Source organism: Aythya marila, assembly GCF_965140915.1.
Source record: "Aythya marila genome assembly, chromosome: 4".
Taxonomy (NCBI): Eukaryota; Metazoa; Chordata; class Aves; order Anseriformes; family Anatidae; genus Aythya; species Aythya marila.
The window spans coordinates 74,769,898-74,790,268 of record NC_139045.1 but is presented as its reverse complement, the minus strand read 5'-3'; the positions used below and the strand labels follow the sequence as shown (position 1 = coordinate 74,790,268).

The window sequence follows — 20,371 nt, the reverse complement described above, 5'->3', positions numbered from 1 at the left end:
AAATAAAGCAGCACGAATTTTATAATAAAGAGCTGTATTATGGAAAGCAGGGGGAAGGAAACAGAGAAAAACACCGTTTGCTTGCAATTCATTTAGATTTACAAAGGTCAACCACGGTTATAATATCATTTCTCCTACAGCTCCAATTATAATGCAATATTAATGACCCTGCAACTTCGCTGTTCTACCCAACCTTTATCCATTGACATTTCCTTCGCTTAAAATAAGAAATTATTGTGTTGCAAAATAAAATAATGGCAATATTCAGCCATAGAGCTGAACACTGACTCCACAAGGAGCCCCAGGAGTGTACCAGCACCTCTAAATGTGATGCACACCCCCCCTCTGACCCAAAGCAGCACAGCTCTTAAACGGAAATCGAATCCAGCAGTCGTTTTGTCCTGCTCCACACTGACTTTTAAATGATGCCATTTAAAAGCATTGCCAGGTTCCTGGCTGCTCTGTAACTTTGTGAGCCACACGGAGAGTCAGGGTTCTGCAAGAGCCTGTGATGCTCCATAAATTAAGCAGCACGGGAGATATGCAATGCAGCTTGCACTCCAGTGCCTACTGGAAGGACTTGCTTGGCCTAAATCATCACAAATGTCAGCAAACAGAGAATCTAAAACTCCCATTTCCTTGCATGGCTCCCCATGCACCTCAAGGCACAGCTGTTCCTTCTGGTAGCACAGCAGAGGAGCATGTTTAGGATGAGGTTACAACAAAGCACCAAGGGTGGCTTCTGTGGGATGGAAAATGTGCCACATCATCACCAGCACAGAAGAATTTACTCAAATGTTACTTGCAGAATGGCAAAATGAGGCAATACTCTTAAACATGACAACAAAGCCACTCTAAGCATTCATTTACAGAACAAAGTCTGGTTTTGTGTCCATGGCATCCAGAGAAGCAGACTGTATCCCAGTTTCCACATCAGAGGCGATCTGTATCTCAGAGGTGCTTTTACCAATGGCCTTGGAGCTTTGCAAAAAGCATTTTCATTGCCTCTACTCAGCCTGTGAATTTTCAGCCACCTCTATCTCATTAGCATCACAGGGGGCTATCAGATATTACTTATTTATACTTCAACTTGGATTCAACTGTGATTATGAATGTACCCTGGAGCATTAAAAATACAAGAGTTTCAATCATTTCACCTGTCCAAACAGCAGAGATGAATCATGCTGTTCTACTACACTGGTTATTCAGCAAGGTAGAGTGAATGTAAAATGAAATATATGGGGAGGAACTTAGCAGTAGTTACAATTGAAGAATCAAAGGCTTTCTAATGTATTATAAATGTGTGGCTGGAAAACACCAGTAAACTGTCTTCTCCCTAATACACACATTCTTACTCCTCTGGGATGTGAAGATGTTAGCTAAGTAACGCTGCAACGTTACTTCTCAAGGAGATCCAGGTGACAGCAGTGAAAGAGGGAAGGAAAATCACTGCAGTTTACCTAACTTCTGTATTTTCATCTGTATGTGCTCACCGAGGTATTTAACACGTGTATCTTCTACTTCAAACCGTGGCTCTCTTCTAATAATAGAATCAGAGGAATTGTTCACAGTGAAGAGCTTCAAACTCTCATAAGCAGGTGGGACCTGGGTCTATAAAGAACTAATGACTAGTTTGTAAAGCACGGATCAATCATGTGCCATTAAAAAGGAACTGAACAACCAGCTACTTAGCTATTAGCTCTCCTTGTAAGTAATTACGCTGCCACAAAGATTTTTAGGAGAGACCTTGACTGCAATGGATTCAGCAGAACAAGCCCTTAAGCCTGATCCAGGGGTAAACATTTATTGCATATCAATGCAAGCGAGGTGGCAGCTCCAACCCTGTGTTTACCTGAGATTGTATTAAAGCACACTCCACGCTGTAAAAACCGCATGCTAAAAGACAACATTTAATACAAACTACTCGTCTGAAGGACCCATCTGGAGCTCCTTGCTTTAATTAAATTTAGCATGGAATCTAAAGCAAGATATTATTCACATCGCTCACTTCAAAATGGGCATAATAGTGCCTAGTTTAAAACAGTTTGTAAGATCTAGACATGTCTATCTCTCCCGTGGGAGTCCTCCTTATTGATCAATTATTGTTTTTATACTTGTGGAGCAATAATTGCTTTATATTTCTGGAGTAGTAACAGTTCCTAAAATAGAGGCTAACACATTGGATCATGAAGCCCTAAAGAGATGGCTTGCTGTGCTTCAGGGGACGTTTAACCTCTTTGTTAGGGATATGGTGTTTTGGAGGATGGAAGAGGAAACAAGGACTAAAATTACTTCTGCAGGTTTCACTCCTACAGAATCATCAATTTACTTCACACTGAGAAATGAACTTTACCAAGCAGTTCATGAGTGACAGAAGGGTGTTTGGCTTCGACTGTGTTAAAATCATGTCAAGTTAAATACGAGCAAACTTCTCTGAGTTCAGTTTGAAATCAAAAGGTGCTACCTATAGAGCCTGAAATTAGCCCACGTCTAACTTTTTGCAAAATCGCTTCTTTAATTTATATGTTGTGCCTGACGACGTGTGAATATCTACAATTCCTCTAAATCACTTTGGATTCGTATGATGTAGGGACTTAAAAGGTGTCCTTACACCATTTTGAGAATAACTTCTGCAATTCAGAAAGCCTCCCACCTTCCTCTAACCTCCCTTTCTTTACAAGCACGAGACAAGATGCATCCGTAAAGGCGGGCAGACAATTTTCTGAATATAATTCCTAATTAAATGCTTTAAACATAGCAGAAATTTCCATTTTCTAGGCTGTCATGTAAGCAGGACGCTTAATTAAAAAAAAGAAAAACAACAAAAACCACTATACTGAAAAACAAAAAACAAAGATCTTTCCTAAAAAAGAAACATTTAGGTGTCTTAAATGAAAAGTACCTGAAAAACGTCACAAAGAACTGTACCAGGTCCATAAAGTTGCTGTGTTGTGAGAATGCAATCTGCAAAAGAAAAGCAAATGCTTTCTGTTAGTTACTGAAAAGCAAACATATTTAACATGCATTCTTGCTGGGATAAAAAATTACAATGAAAGATGTTCTTTACTTAGGTTAATTAACATTTTGAACACTGTTTAGAACAAGTGCTGAAATATTCTGAGGGAAAAGAAAGCAAATTACTACTTCACATTATTTTAAATCATATATACCCCCCCCAAAAAATAAAATTACCACCTAAACAAGTAACATTTCTCTCCTCAACAACATTCAAGGAATAGCCTTCAGTGCACGTAAGCCACCTTGGAGAAAACACCAGTCCAAAAAAATCACAACATGGAAGTTTTAAAGAGCTAAAGTAGAACGTTTGTAATTACTGTATCCACAGAAATCCAAGGCACAGCATTATAAAGTTCAAAACTCACGCGCCTATATCCAAACAATATTCTTACACCAAAATCTCCTCGAATAAATAACTTACACCCAGAGCAGCAAAAAGGCATGAAATACAGAAGATAATAGATACTGTAAAAACAGCTATGGCATTCATCCTAACTCACTTCCCTGCAATCCACTCAAACTGCAAAGAGAAGTGAAAAACAACTGAGTATTTTGGACAAAAAACAGAGGGAAGAAGCGAACAGGAAATTGGGAGGTGGTTAGAGGCAAAAGGAAAGATTAGGGAGCCTGGTTAAAAATAACAAAGCAGAGGGGAGGCAAGCCAACAGAAAGGCAACTTCTGCAATATTAGGAATCAGAAGGTCTTTCCAGGTACCTCCTATTTCCTCTGCCTATCAATCTCAGCACCACAACAGGAAATTAACTCTTTCATGAAGTATCTGAATTTATTCCAAACCCAAACTGAAAGCTGCATTTCAGGTACAAAAGCTTTTAATGGATAGCAAATTCACTTAAGGCATCTTTTTTTTCCTTCTTAATAAACTGCATGATATGGCATTATTAGCATAAACCTCTCCTCCCAGCAATAGCCACCTTCCAAAAATCATGAATATATGCAAAACGAGTTACTCCTTGGAGTATTCCTATTGCTCAATAACACCTTCTATTATCATATTTACTTCAAATACCCATTGTGTCTTGGTACAGAAGCTGGCCAAAATCATTTTCTCATAAATATACTGAAATACTCTTAAGTTGAAAGCTCCTTTGCAGTGCATAACTTCTGTCCTGCTGGAAAGCGAACTTAAAACCTGCAGACCAGATGCCTGCGATCTCAATACTATTGCCTACAAAAGGCAAGAAAACAGTTTGTTGCTATTTTTTCTTTTTTATAAAGTGCTTCCCACTACTTTCCGATTAGAAAAAGGAAGGTGAGCGTGATTTCACTCTTTATACTAACAGCTGAGGATGGTAACCGAGGTGGTTTTGTGTTTGCATAACTATTCTGGCATTTCTTCAAGGCAAAGATATTTCTTACTAAAATACCACATCCCAAAATACAAACACGTAATATTTCCAGCATATAGAAACAGGGGCTGAGAATAACTATGATGTTGACAGACAGGCAATGAAGCATTTCCAAAGAAAGACCATTTTATGTATCAACAGCTTATATTTAAACAGCTTGTCTTAGAAAAAGGAAAAAGTACAAAGGAATCATTAATGAGCGTGCTCTCTGATGATGACCACTAGGACCGGTTTCTGCAATGGAAACCAAAGCTTGCTCCAAAACCAGAAGAAGAAACAAGTATACGCTTATTTTAAAACAGGACAGATTCCACAGAAGACTAAAAAACTTAAGTGTAATTCAAACTACATCATGCTACTTAACAAGGTTGGGAACTCAACTCTATGCTGTTACCAGAAAAGGGGTTCCTCGTTTTATGGTAACATAGGAAGCAAATGGAGAAGGAAAACCTGGATTTGTTTCACCGAGAAGCACTGTAAATGCTTTATCCATGGTGTTTCTTTTGCCTACCTGTTGGAGCTCTTCTTTTGCAAAGACCATCTGAGGATCTGTACACCACGCACAGATGTAAAGAATGCCTAGGTTGGTTTCTGCAATTTACTTCTCACAAGCTGAAAACATTTTATGCTATTAAACCTGACCAATCTGTGTCACGGGCAATTTAGTATCATAATTGTTAATGGTTTGCTTACTTAAAGCTTAATTTCCCCTAATATAATCTGTTCCTAGGACTTAATTAATTCAGTTACATAGAAAGTTTGGTTAGAAACAGTCATTATAAGTAAACTATTCATTCTGAATATAGGGAAAATACGGCACAAATTTCTTAGCGGTATGGATTTTTAATTAAGTTTAGACAACAGCAGAAGATTCATTTGTCCATTTTCAAAAACTCATTTTGTACCAAAGGAAGAAGCAGAGTAAGTGCAGGAAAGCACGGCAGTTCACAAAGGAGGTCTGGAGAGCCTCCCCCAGGCACACAGCAGAACTTCAGCTCTGCCACCAATCCATCACAGACGTGGCCTTCAAAGACCCTTCTTCAAAATAATACGGTATCCTTAAATAGCGAAGATCAATTTAGTCCAGAAATCTATTGATTATGTTAATTCCAGAGAATATTATGAAGCTTATATGATCTGGAAAGGTACCTGAAAAGGCACACCAGCTTTAAAATCATTATCATGATTTTTCTAATGCCACAGCGCCATCAAAAAAATGTGGCTACTTTCCACACAAACCCAAACAGCCAGCTATATGGACTGACAAATCTGAAAATTACAAGCTTTAGTTTCTTTATCATTTGATTAATGCTGAATATGAAGCCAAGAAGGAGTTTTGCCTATTTCTGCTACCCAATGTCATCTAAAAACTGCGGCACTTTGGAAATTAGTACATACCTATTTCTAAGGAGTTACAGCAAAGTGCTTGGCCAGAACACATTCTGTGCAAAGGAACAGCAATTTGAACCCAATTGGCGTTTCAGTAACAGTTGGTATCTCAAGCTCATACTTCTGGAGTGAAACCACAGCCTGGGACTGATAGAGTTTGACAAACAAATTGGGATGATTGCATACCAGGAATTGGTTTGCATTAGTAACACAGTTAGTGCTCCCCGTGAAAAGAAACTTCAGAAAAGTTTGAAGAGAATCCTTTTATACTTTCAAAAAAAAAAAAAAAAAAAAGAAGAAAGAAAAGAAAGAGGGGGGGGGGGTCTAGCTAACTCTTAGTCCACTTTTTATTTTGGAACAAGTTCACTTTAACCCTGCAAGTCCAACCATATCTAACACAATTTAAGCCTCCTTTCTTTGATTCACAAATACTTTGAACTCATGAAGAAGTACTTGGATTTCATATACCACTAAGAAAAATTATTACCAACCTAATGAGAACCTGTAAAAATATTTGTTTTATTATAGCAAGAAATACATTTGAGTACTCCTCTCACTTACCTGTAGTGAAAAGAATTACAGATAAATCATCACAAAATAACTCCTTCCACTTTTGCAATAAAATATTGTTTATTTTAAACAAATAAAAGCAGAATCATCAGCTATGATGGAGGCAAGGCAAATCTGCCCCCAAGATGCAAATAATTTCTTATATTATACATGACTTGTCCAGACAAGGAGTACCAGTCCAAAGAACTACTAATGTACTGAAAAACATTTCCAGTATGACATTCTCATAGCATAATTCGGATCATTTGGGGTATCTGAGTGCTTGAGAGAACATGAATAAACACAAAAAACAGAACTTCTGCAACTCCTCTTTCCCTGGCTAACAATTCGGGATTATTTACGTGACGTATTTTTGCCTTTTTCCACTTCTGCATGAAGTGAGTAGACTCACAACAGTGCTGCCTTTCTTTTCAACCCTACTTTATATTAGGGATGAGAAAAAGTAAAGCTGGAGAGGATGTTTTGAACAGGACACCCTCCCAGGAAAGCATTTGTAAAGGAGGGGAAAAAATAAAGCCTAATTAACTTATGAAACCAGAGAAGTACAGCAGAGAAGGCACGGTGTGAAGCTGTCTACCGGAGTTTGGTGCTCGTTGTGAATTCAAAAGGTTTTTTAAAGGATCCCTACTGCTAGATCCATTAACCTAACCTAGTAGGTGGGAGAACACTACAGCACTCGCGTTGTCAAAGCCTATAGGATCACACAGTACTGAAAACCATGGAAATCCAGAGATTTCAGGCTGCTTTGCTTTCTACTCAAACATAGCCGCAGCGCCGAAGTTAAGAAACAAAAAAAGCAGTAGAGAAGGCTGAAAAGGCTGGGAAATCCAAGGGTTTCCAAACAGATAAAACCAACAGCCAAACAAGCTGTATATGACATTTATGTACCTCTTCCTCTATTTCTTCCTCAGCACCTCCACACGCTTTTTTATTTTATTTTTATTGTTAGAGGCAAGGATTCAATCTGACCTTGGAGAATACAGTCAACGGTAAGAGGAAGCTGTGGCCTGAATGCTGAGTGCCTGCACTACTGTCAGAGGACCAGCTGAAAACCAAATGGTGGTAGTTTTTTGTTTAAGTATTCTTGAGTGATGCCAAAGTCATCCAAACACTCATTTTTCCCTTTATGATAACGATGGGGGAGAAAGAGGGCTCTTTAGCTCAAGAGAAGCATTGCTATGGGTTGCAGTTCTTTTTAAAAATACAAATACAGCGTGTCCTAGGGAACACGTGGCAAAAAAAAAACCTTATTGTTCTTGGTACTTTCTGCTGGACAGAAGCAATGAGCCAACTCCAACAGTCAGTGGTGAGGTTTTGAGAAAAACCAAAATGGTGGTCCTGGCTCTGCCACATGCTGCTGCTGTTTCATGTGCTCTGTCAACACCTTTAGTGTGCCAAAAGACATCTCACCTGGCCTCCAACTGCTCCAGAAGGGCACAGGACCTCTTAGAAGTCCTATCTGCCATCCTCTTGGCACTACCTACCCATGTTTAGGCACTGAATATCACAACACGCTGCTGGACTGAATGCAGCTGCTCTCATGGTAAGGTACACAGAAATTGGATCAAATGTAGAGCAACAAAAAGAAAGTGGCTACTGATTAACGAAATCTTCTGCTTTCGGTATCAAGAAGCACAGAGAGACTGGAAGAAACTAGGTCGGCATGTTCCAGTGTTAAAAGCTTAGATAATTCAATGAAAACAAACGGAGAACTTCACTAATGGAAGAACTCAAACCTGGGAGTCAGGCTTACACGAACCACTTGGCCCCTCTCTGGCAAAACTTTTCCCCAGGGAACACTTTCATTGCCCACAATAAAAGCACACTCAAGCATAAGAAAAGTGGCACCGCAAGTTGAGAGAATCATAGAATAACCTGAGTTGGGAGGGACCCAAAAGTATCATTGAGTCCAGCTCCTGGCTCCACACAGGACCACCCAAAATTCAGACCGTGTGTCTGAGAGCGTTGTCCAAACACTTCTTGAACTCCATCAGGCTCGGTGTTGTGACCACTGCCCTGGGGATCCTGTCCCAGTGCCCGACCACCTCTGGGTGCACACCCTTTCCCTGACACCCATCCTGACCCTCCTCTGTCCCAGCTCCATGCCGTCGCCTCGGGTCCTGTCGTTGTCCCCAGGGAGCAGCGCTCAGCACCTGCCCCTCCGCTCCCCTGTGAGGGAGCTGCAGGCCGCCATGAGGCCTCCCCTCAGCCTGCTCTGCTCTGGGCTGAACAAACCAAGGGATCTCAGCCATTCCTCACACATCTTCTCCTCTAGACCCCTTTCACCATCATTGTAGGCCTCCTTTAGACACTCTCCAAGCACAACTTCTTGTGGTGTTTGGATTCACATAACAGGGAGCAGAGATGCTCACCTGAAAGCTGACAAATTTGATTAAGGGATAAGCATCCACAGCTGATCTGATAGCTAAAAATCCAGGACAGGCGGATCACAGAAAGCAGAGAGACCCCAGACTTAAGTCCAAATTGATCTGTTCCTGCTTGCATTAAAGGCATTACCCGTTGCTCGTCAGAAGCTCGGAAAACAATCTGCAACCAAGCACACTCAGATTGCTGCTTTGATATCTCATAGTAGAAAAACTTCTGGCAAATGTGGTGCAGCTGAAGAGGTTCATATGCTCAGATTTATATTCTACAACAAATAAAAATAAAATTTCCACTAAAATTTGATTTTCACACCTTCTACTGTGAACCACGTTGCCCCTGTGTGGAAAGCCAATGAAAGAGATAAATGACTTATTCTTCACATGCTGCAATACTAACTAAGCCATTGAGCTTTATGGCACAAACATTTGATATTGTGCAAATATAAAAACTAGCTCACTTCTGAACTTACACCACGATGAAAATCGATTTATATTCCAATACTGTGCCGCCTTACTGCAGTAGTCACAAATTGTCACTTTTCAGCTAATTGGCTGCAGTCAGCAGTTGGCTCAGAAATGCCAATTATATACGCTTTGTCTCCCCATGCGAGCTCTCAGATTGCTGTGCAGAGCAAACGCGGGCAGAGCTGCCTCTAAATTAAAAATAGCGCTTTAAGATTTAGTCCCCCATTTCTCTGCATCAGAAAAATTACCGCACAAATCTGACAAACGGGAAGTATTTGTTCAATAAGCAGCCAGGTGTTGAATAGTGATGCACATCTAAATTTAAAGTGCACTAGCAAACAATGTTCTGGGAAGTCCCGTAATTGGAACAGCAATCTCAGTTCAGGCCCTGCACACATACTCATTACAGTAACACACTACCAAATGCCACAAGGAACCTGGGGCTGGGCCAGGAAAAAAAACTCAGCCTGAGTGTTGCGTAAATACCTTAAAACTAAAGATCATTCGTTCCCATAGCCTTCTGCCACATCCACTCTGCACCCTGTCCATACACTGAGGGCAGCAATGGTCACGCAAGGGAAGAGCGGTACCATAACTCAAGGCTATCGTAGCACTTGTGCCGGACGGAACAAATAAAATGAAATAAAAGGGTCCCAGCTCTCGGTTCCAGAGCTATGGTAATAAAAGGGAGTACCTGAAGTAACAGCAAAGGTAAGGCTGTGCTGGTGGTGAACCTCACAGGTTGTGAAGTCACCAGCGGTGGTGTCAGGCCACAGGAAAGCAGAGGTGAGAACTTGCAGCCTTGTAACCTCTCTCTGGTCACCACATTTTGGCTGCTGGATGCTCCTTCCCAGGAGTTTTTGCTCTGTGCCTGCTCTGAAAGTCGTATAAACAACACGTTTGTGGTTGGCACCAGTAGACCGAGAACTGATTGTGAAAGATGACGATAGATTTTTGTCACCATAGGTTAAGAGGTATGGTCACAGTTCTCCTCTTAACCAGGCATTAAAGTAGCCTCTGAACAGGGCTAGAGGATAAATTCACACCTATAATTCTGGCCAAAAATGCAAACTCCTGCATTTTGCATTGCAGCAATGAGGCCGTGCTCACAGGTGACTCTGTAGGTGCAGCAGCCAAGAGCAAAGCGAAGCTGAAAACTCAGGTAGAAACCTCTGAAATTGCCTCAGCACAATTCCCCTGTAGCTTTGTCAAGTTGAAGAGAACACTCAGTGAGTGGGCAGCATTCAGGATGAGAAGCAGATGCAACAAGGTCAGATGGTAAAGCTGTAAGTCAAAACTCAGTAAGGTGAATTTCCATGGGAAGACGACCTCCGAGGTGCCTTTCAATTCCCCCAAGCTTCAGGCATGATCCCTCCCCAAAGCAGAGAGCACAACAAATGAATAATTATACCTTACTTGGGTTTTTGCAAACAATTGAACTGAATCTGTTGATTTTTTTTTTTAATATAACAACTCACTCTGAAAGCAAAAGTTAAAAAAAGGAAATTTTGTGCAAACAACTAAATTCAGGCAAATTAACATTACCTGAAGACAACGACTACCAACATCAAACACTTCTAGCAGTAAACAGCACCGCAGAGTTCAGTTATAAAAAAAGCTAAATAACTCCTTGAAACTATTTTAAAGGTTTAGAAACAGAATCGAACAGTCACAAATCTCCCAGCCTTGCATACTGCCTGCAGACAAAATCTTTACTTACCGGTGGCCTCTCAAAATCTATGTCTTATTAAGCTGTCCAGCTGAATACTTTTGAAAGCAAATTCTCTGCTTGGAATTCAAAAGGCAGAGAGCAGAAATTAAAAAAAAAAAAAAAAAAAAAAAAGTATAGAAAAACAATGTTGTCACATTGCTTCTGCCCCAAACAGCTCACTTCCAAAGTGCTTCTTTTAGTCCAATATGGGATTTCGGATTGCTTATGAACTCTTGTCCATCTACATCTAACCTGGAAGCCTGATCTATAGGTTAGGTGAAAGCCACCTTGAAGCCACCTTCAAGATTTTTATTCTTGAAGCAACCCTGTATGTTGCTAGTTTTAGTTCTGCAACCTCTAAGCAACAGTAACTTCTCAACCAAAGCATAAGAAGTAGGCTTCATGCCTTTTCTACTTCAAAAGATTAACAAGAAGGAAAAACAAAACACCCTTTGCTAAAAGGTCTTGCTTATTAAATGCAGGTCAGGTATTCACTCCTTTAAGAATTCATCTGAGAAAAACAATGCAATAAAATCCCTCATTTCAGAAAAAAAAAAAAATGCACGTTTTCCACTGCTTGGTTTAAAAGAAACAAATTCAGAAGTACAGGAGACTTCTTGAAAACCTATATAAAACACCAAGCCTTGTGCTGGACCTCAGACGTGTTTATGCTGCGAAGCTGTTTTGAGTTATCTCAAACTTGGCAGCAGGAACACTGCACTGAAGGTTTAGCTGGAGCGTCTGACAGCTGGAACGGGCACCCCAAGACCAGTCCCAAAGCTCAAGCGATGCTCAGCTCGCTCACAAACCTCCAGGCAGTTTGCTCATGCCACAGCAAGAAAAGAGGTTATAAACTCCAGTGGAGAGTAACGTTTTGGTTACAGAGTGGGCTTTCTTGCCACTATGTGAGTTTTTTAAGGGGAAAATGCTGATATACTCCCTGTTTGCAGTGGATTTGGATTTACACACTATTGCAACAATCATTCTGGAGACGAGGAAGCTTTGAGTTGCTTTGAAAAACGTTCTCAAAAATTAAAGTTGCTGAAGCCAGACACAGAAAGTGAGCCACCGGCTTTAAAATGCTCCACCCTTCCCAGTTGCAAGTCCTTGAGTTCCTCCCCGCAGTCCCGAACGCTGCTGTTTGGATGCGTTTGTGAAGGATCCTGTTGGCTGGCGTTGTGCCGAGTGGAGCTCTGCCACCATCTGCGTGCAGGATAAGTTACATTCTTGAGCATACCAACTATTTATGGAGAGTTTCAACATGGAAAAAATTAAAACTTTAGCACATAACAGCTCAAAACACTCTCCCAGACGCTAAAGGCCCAGCAAAAAGATGAAATTTATGGTATACAACACCTGAGTGCCAAAAACTTAAATGGAATAAAAGTTGGCTTTGTGAAGAGCTTGCAATGTATGCAGGCAAGCGGGAATCAAGAATAAAGAGAAGAATAAAGCAGCTAAATAGATATTGGCACTTCTTTTCTCTTTTTTTTTTTTTTTTTTTTAAGCTACAAAAACAGCTGACAGATGGAAATGGGCAAAAACTTGTGTCTTGCATCATCTCTGACCAGACAAAACACTGGAAATGTGTGCGAGACAGAGCTCAGTGCTACAGTGGGATTAGTGGAGAAAGACCTCTCTCCCTCCCCGAGGGGGGCATGATTTCTAAGGGTCATACAGGATAAATCATTTAAAATATTTTTATTAATATTAAAATATTAAACTGTATCGGAAAAAGTTTGCAATATACCAACCTCTGAAGTCTCTGCAAAAATCCTGAGGATTTTATATAAGTAAAAGCAATAAATATATACATATATAAATATACACACCTTTTAGTAATGACATTTCTTGCATTATTAGCAATGCCAAATTGTTGTGCTTCTTCAAATTCTGTGCCACATTACTACACAAAGTGGCAGTAATAAAAAAAACAAACACCCTTACTTTCTCATAAATAGAGAGGAAAACCACCGGGTACTTTGGAAAGAAACCTTGCACTGCAGAGCTCACGTAACTGCTGATCAAAGGATGGCTTCACTGGGTGGTATCAATAACCATGTCTTGAAAAGAGGGATGAAGTCAGAATTCATAGGCTGGCCTGGTTTACTCATCATGTTTTTATTTTTTTAAGAGCCTCCGCTGTGATTTTGTGTTAAAGAAATCTTAACATGAAAAAACAGCACGGTTGGGTAGGGAAAAATGTGCAACATAGATGTAAGCACTTATATTAACATAAAGAAAGAAGCTACTATCCATCACTAAAGGCTTTCTCAAACACACATTTCAGTATTTTATCATGAAGAATATCCCAGTTAAAAGAAAAAAGGAAAAAAAAAAAAAAAACCTACTATACTGACAAATCAATAATGCTTCATGCCCCATGGTCAAAATATTCATTTAATTTAATGTCACTTTGGGTCAAGGTATAGGAACCAGGCTGATTCTAATCTTGTATGCAAAACAAACTGTTTTAAGAAATAATTATGCATGACACTAATCATTAAGGAAAAAACCACCTGATCTGGGGGGAAGGGAGAGAAAAGGGGGGTTGAATCTTCCCAGAAATTTGCTCCTAATGGCTTTATTATCCTGGGATGTCAGGGATCCTCACCCTGACCCTATATTGCCTGCCAGCACTACTGTGAGGGGGATTTGTCAATATGGTAAAAACATCTCCATAAGGCAGGAAACCGAACTTAAGGAAAAAAAAGTTGCAGCAGCACTGCAGAAACAGCTGGTTTTTAACAAAAGCAGCCTCGCAGAGCCATCTGAGATTCGTTATTCGAGTGCTGGTGGCTCTGCCTTCATGGCAGTGAGCTAAACAAGCCAAAAGCTTTCTGGCTTTGTCATCCCGTGTTAGTACAGGATGTATTTTTCCCCAGTGGTTTAGCGAGGCTGTATCTATTGTTACCGTTCGAGTATTCTGGCTTCTTCTGTTTTATTGGTAGTGCACTTCTCTCCTCTTCATTAACTCTGCTTACCATTCTTTGACTCTTTAAATAAGCTTTTGTATTAGGAAATATATCTAGCTCTTTTGGTAGCTGTAAAAGCTTCCCAGCAACGGCCCACATCGCTCATTTTCTGGAACATATCTGAACCTGAGTTTTACATTTACATTCAGCGGTGGCATATTGTGTTTTCAAGAAGAGCTGTTCAGAAGTACAGCAACTGCAAGCAGCCAGCACATCACCACTCCGGGCCTCACACAAAAATTAATTGCCTGTCTAATGCAGACTTTCCTTCCATTCAAAATTAATTGTACATTTTTTTGATATTACGCTTTCCAGCCTGGCAACTTGAAAGAAAAAAAAAAATAAAAGATCAGCTTCCTTTAAAGTAAGAGAATCCCTACACATCTTAGTTTCACATCTGAACGAAAACTCGACTTAAAAAATTCTCTCAGTATTAGTAAAGTCTGAACCTCAGTCTATGCATCTCTGCTCTCCTATAACTTGATTTATTTCTGTAGCTAAAGTTTTAGAAAAGCCACATGACCAGAATTCCAGTGTTTCATGAACATATTATGAGCTCAAAGCTGAAGAGCTACTTCTTCAACACTCAGATCATCTAAATGAGATTGAGACAAAAGAAAAAAAAAAAAAAAGGGAAAAAAAAAAACCACATTAATTATCTAGGTTGGAAGAGACCTCCAAGATTGGCTGGCCTGTACTGAAACATCACTCTTCCTAGCTTCAAAGGAAGACAAAAATAAATAAAAATATGGTTCAGACTGAAACAGCCTTGAAACCCTCTTTCCTTTCAGGTACCGCTTCTTTCTTTCCAGTGCATGGTGATCAAGTGTCACGTTTCCAACCAAAGCAGATGCCAGCACAGCGTTAACACTACAGACCACGACGTGACTGTAGAGAAAACCATACTCACAGAGCATCCCAAGTACAGCTCGACTTGTAGATATAAACCCCATGATTTCAATACTTGTACTGTTTTATGGGATTTCAGTTGTTTTATCCAGCACTTGGGGAAAATCTATTCTGTGCAGTTTTCAAGATCATTCAAGTCACCACCTCCAGCAGAAAGCACTGAAGTTGCAACACATCCTAGAAAGGGTTAACTGGCGTTGAGAGAAACCTTCTGTTTTAAGGATTTAAGAAGCTGGTAACAAAAATGCTACTTAATAGGAAAGGGAACAATTTCTAAAAGGAGAAAAATGTCATCGGTCGATGCCAAAAATAAGAAGGCAGGAGCAGATAAAAAGGAAGCAGCTGTTTCATGTTTTAAAGTATCATTTAACTGTTCTGTTTCAAATCCTTCCATCCCCAGCAGAAGATGTCAGTTTGCCTGTTCTGAAAATCAGCATGTAATTGCATGTCTCCAAAAGTAATTACATTCAACAGCAAATTTCATCAGATTAACAAATTGATTTACGTTTCATTGTTCGGTTTAAAGCAAGCCTCTCACCACGGCGAGCGAGATGCAGTGAAAAGGGGCTCAAAAGCACCTGCAGTTACGTCTAAATAAAGGCAAGGGACATCGCTGGCAAACAACTTCGGCATTCCAGTGCTTTCAGAAGCAAAAGAAAAAGACCATTTTTTGGAACAGAAGGGTCCCAGAGAGCTAAGGATGATTATATCTCATCACCTACAACTACTCCTAATTAAAGGTGCACGAGGCACAGTGAGAACCCGGCAGGAAAGCCACCAGTATCAGCAGCCTCAGTGTGGTTTCAAGCCTACCTAATTATTTTATCAAAGCAATCACTACCTATCTATATGTATTTTATTCTCTTTGGCCAACAACAAAGCCACTTTTGCTTTCCCTTTACCCCTACTGAGAGCTTTCATTGGATTCACCTGTGGCTTTTGATTACAGAACAACATTAATTTAAAGAAAAGCTGGGAACATCCAGGAGCCGTGGCCAGTCCTCAAGGATATTTATGCCCTGTATCAAATGCTTCATGTTTCCTCCAGAGATGCATCAGAGTATTAGCATCAGTTACAGACCCTGCTTTTTAACCGTGGTGTGCTTGCTTCGCTCTGTCTTATTCCATGTGCTATCAAAGCCTTTTAGTTAGACTGCTAACCTCAAAGAGGTAACCCCAGAGAGCATCGCCGCTTGCAATATGCATGTCACCTTCAAGGGGTGGGAAGCCTGAAATAAAAAGAAGGTGGAAGCCTGGGATCCAGCGCTCCTCCAGCTCTGTTGGTAAGTGGAGGGCTACCGTGTTCCTCACCTGGAAGGAGCTGAGCACACCCCGAAGCTTTCCTTGGCTGGGTGTCATCCATCACTCAGCTCTGCGAGATAACCAAGCACTTCCCAACACGCATTACACACGGAATGGCAAGTAAAATTAAGGCTTAATTGAAACTGGTGTTATGCTTCATGCTAATGGCGACCACCTGCTTTATGGGTAAGGCCGCCAATAAAAATAGCAGGATGGGGAATCGAGTATCAGAAGAAGAAATTTAATCTAAATCGGCTTTAATGAAGGAGGTTTCCTTTGAAAAATGAGAACTTGGAAGATTTCAGTATTCAACTGCTGCTGGACACAAGAACGGCGCAACATTAAACTAATGATGATAAAGATCAGAGGAAGAGCTTTGCCTGAGGATTGTGAAGTCTTTTTCGGAATGTAATTCCTGGCACTTTATAAAATACTGGCTACTATTTCCCACTTAAATAGCCACGTTCAGAGTCAGGGAAAATCCGCCTGCTTTACCCAGCCAGAAAGCCCTTCCTTATGAGAACCTCAGACTAGTTTATAATTCATCTCTGCTCTGAAATACAGCTGACAACAGCAGCATATGGCTCCACATGAACTTTGCCTACATAATAACACAGGAAATATCTACTGGCTTAAGAAAAAGACACATTTACACATAATTGCCAGCTCTGCAAAGCCAAATAGACGTGAAAGCAATCTGCTTGCTTACATTCCTACATGCATTTTCAGCGTATGATTGTAAACCAGTGGGAGCTGTTTTACAGGTCAAAGGAGGTGAAAATAAAACTATCCCAGAGCAAACTGTTCAGCGGCAGGGAGAAGCAGAGAAGAAACCTTTTGATGCACAGGATTAAACAAAGCCTTGCTCGTTCCCTAAGATTAACATGAAGAGGTTGTAGAAACGTATCAAAATGAGTAGCCACTGGTCTGATATACGAAGAAAGTGGCGCTTCTGAAGGCTTCATGAGGGTGGAATTGTGCTTCCCCACCTCTTGGAAATCTTCCTCAATCGCAGCTCTAACTGGAGCACGGATTTGCATGTTGCTTCAGAAGCCAGAGGCAGTCACCCTGGTAAAGTGCACGGCAGCACAGAGTTAGCAAAAGCACCATAAGGCAGCGAGGGGAGAGCACCAAAGGAAGGGAGCCCATTAAAGAGCGTGTCATCCACGAGTCTGCATGGAAGAGCTCACGTTTCCTTTGGTGGGACACGGCACGCTGCGTGGTTTCTGCACGCATCTGTGTCACCCGCAGACGTGCGAGCCTGTACGTACAGGTTAGCGGCAGGCATCCGGCGTGGCACCGAAAGAAAGCACCGCAAATGAAAGGCTGATTTAATTACAGCGCATTTCAGACCGCCCTCAATTTCCAGCTCTGCCATTTGTAACAATTTCTGCGCTTGAACTTTTGGCAGCTCCTTGTAAAGCAGCTATCAATTTAACAGAGATGAATCGCTTCCACCTTTGGGTTCACCATTCACGATTTCGGCAGATGAACTATGCGGCAGCTCGACACTTTGAGTGGGTTCACAAATATTTTCCCATCACTGTAAACAGCATATTTGAAATATCTAGAATAATTACGACAACACATTATGTGACTGAATTAAGCTATCCACACTCCATTAACTTTCTGCGTAGAAGGGAATAAAGCTTTAGGAGAGACCATATAGACCCGCAGCTCGGAAATAAATCCACTGGAGGAACCCTGAAAGAAGCTTCAACAGCCCATGCAGGAGTTTGAAAATTAAAGAAATGCAGGCAGCAGAGGCAATTTGAGCTATTTTTCTATTACAGCCTCTATTAAATCAGGCCAGAAAGCAGCAGTTTCAGTGACTTGAAAGTTTCCCACCCATTCTCAAATACTCAAGAGTCCTGAAACAGCGTGAGGTGTCTTAATTCTGTTGCAGCGCTTCACCGAGCATCCCGTGCAGCGATGCCACGCAGCCATGGTGGCACTTTTCTGAAGCCCAACAGGATGACGAACTGCCAAACAAACAATATACAGCAAATATCCAGCGAGATTTTGCAAACAGCATATTTTGTATGCAAAAGGCTGTAAAATTCCTTCACCTCTTTTTGTCCCTTGAAGCATTTGGCTTATAATTAACGTTTAAGCGCATTCAAATTAAAATACTTCAACCAACACAAGAGAAAGAGAGGAGGCAATTGCCAGTTAATGATACAATTACAAACTGTTTTTTTCCTTAATCAGCTCCTGAGCATCCTACATGCACTCAGCAGGCAGAGATCAATGCAAAAAGCTTTATAGAGAGGGATAGGAATTCTGGGAGAGTACAATCTAAAATCAAACGGGACAGAATCTTCATGAAAACAATAGTTTGGGTACGAAATAAGACAAGGACACAAGTTTATATTTAGTGAGTGGAAGAAAACACCAGCAAGACTAAGCTGTAAGGGGACAGAGAGCTCACAGCCATTAGGAGGGGTGGAAGTTGGCTGGATTAGCAACTCCCATTTTGACCCACGGTGCGTTCCCGAGAGGGACGCACTTACTGGGATCTGTTCCACAGAAATATCTGCTGGTTTAAACATTGGTAAAACCTCCTTGCACGAACACAACTCTCAGAGTTTCAAATTCTCACCATTACCTGCGTGTCAGATCCAGAAGTTCAGTTTCAAATCTCAGTGAGCTATTTTCATCTGAATTTAAAACCCGTGAAAGTTACTCCAAAAGTTACTGCACTGAATTTCCTTGTTCCTTACTGCAATACTCTACAGCTTTTTTTTATTATTATTATTATTTTTAACTCTATGGTATTCTTTCTAGCCTAAGATACATTTTGAATCAATAATAAAGCAGTTGCAACGCATTAAGAAAATACATCAAATAGGCGGGGAGGGAAAATCCTACCGTGTTTACATGACTAGCTGAGAGAAAAACCCCACTAACGTCCTTTTAGAAGAGGTGCACTGCTCAGTTCAGTGGATGATAAGGCACATTTGAGGCAGTGCTTTCCAAGCAAAAGAAAGGGAAGGTGAGCAGCTGGGATTTGCACAGCACTTCTAAAGTCACCCGCGGCTGTGCCAGACCAAGTGCATTAGCAGAGAGGAGCTGCAAAGCGATGAGAACGGAAATATTGAGGCGTTTTTTGACGGTGCCTTACCTGGGTTTTCAAGAGAGCTTGGCAAACTAAGATTTTAAGGGAACTCCGCGACGTAGCTTTCATAACCGGAAACCGTTCAGACAAGGTATTAGGGAGCGGATTGCTGTTTTGAAGGCTCCCTACATTTTGCAGCCGTGCTTCTTTTACAGAATAATCATTTCAAGTCATTAAAGCAGGCAGGGAAAGGCATCCTAAACCAATATACTTAACAAAAAAAAAATCCAAACCGAAGTGGTTTTGAAGAGAGGTGGAGCAAGAAGGGAAAAAAAAAAAAAAAGCCAGAATTCAGCACTGGCAAGGACACAGCTATCTCTGACACAAAAGAGCATTTATACTCCGAGTCCATATTCAGCAAGGCAACAAGAGAGGGAAAGAGAGACAGACCTCAATCAATGGCTTCAGAATAAAGAAAATTATATTCAAAAATAATAACGTGGATTGTAGCTTAGCTGCTCTGCAATAAAGACTGTCAATTTCTCAAGTTTTCTTTTGTAACATTTCCAGTGTAAGTAAAATCACTGCTTCTAGTGTATCTAAATGGAAAACAAGTCAGGATAAGGGAGCATACAGCACATAAATCAACTATTTATTATACTATTCAAACACAGAAAAAAATATATATATACACGCACTGGCTGGATATACTTTTCTGCACAGGAACAGACCAAACAAAATGTGTATGCTGCAATATTTTCAAGTATTTCCCATCAGCAGTCTGGCAGTAGCAGAGTTTCGCCAACTTCATCACACTTCTTATATTGAAAACACTCTAATTCTGAAAGCTAAATTGAAACATGTTCTGTAGCTGCAAAAAAGCTTAAGAATGCAACTGCGATGAGCAAAACTGTAGGAGGCAGTCTCCGAGATAAGAAAAACAGTTTGTGTCCTGGCCATACTGCAACATGTAGTTTTAATTAACAAGTCTGCTTGCCCTGAAGGACTAAATCCAAACTGCAAAGGAAATATTTACAAAAGAGCTAAGAGAAGCAGTATGGGAAAGGCCTGAATAAAAACCCTTCCCGAGAAGAAAGGAACAGAGGGTGAGTGCAGAAGGAGCAGCCAGGAAAGCAGAGTGGTCACGAAGCGAGCAGTCACCCCGTGGCTCTATCTTAAATCTTGCAGTGCACCCCAATCAAGGATCAATTGCTAGGAAGCC

The 20,371-nt window shown here is 40.8% G+C and overlaps 1 protein-coding gene across 2 annotated transcripts in view; it reads right to left on the bottom strand.

The window, feature by feature from the left end:
• ATRN (attractin) overlaps positions 1-20,371 on the bottom strand; it is a 145,043-nt gene that overhangs the window by 37,490 nt on the left and 87,182 nt on the right. For both annotated transcript variants that reach the window (XM_082760179.1, XM_082760180.1), the window contains exon 25: positions 2,903-2,964. In XM_082760179.1, the coding sequence (XP_082616305.1) occupies positions 2,903-2,964 (62 nt within the window). The remainder of the gene's footprint in view (positions 1-2,902; positions 2,965-20,371) is intronic.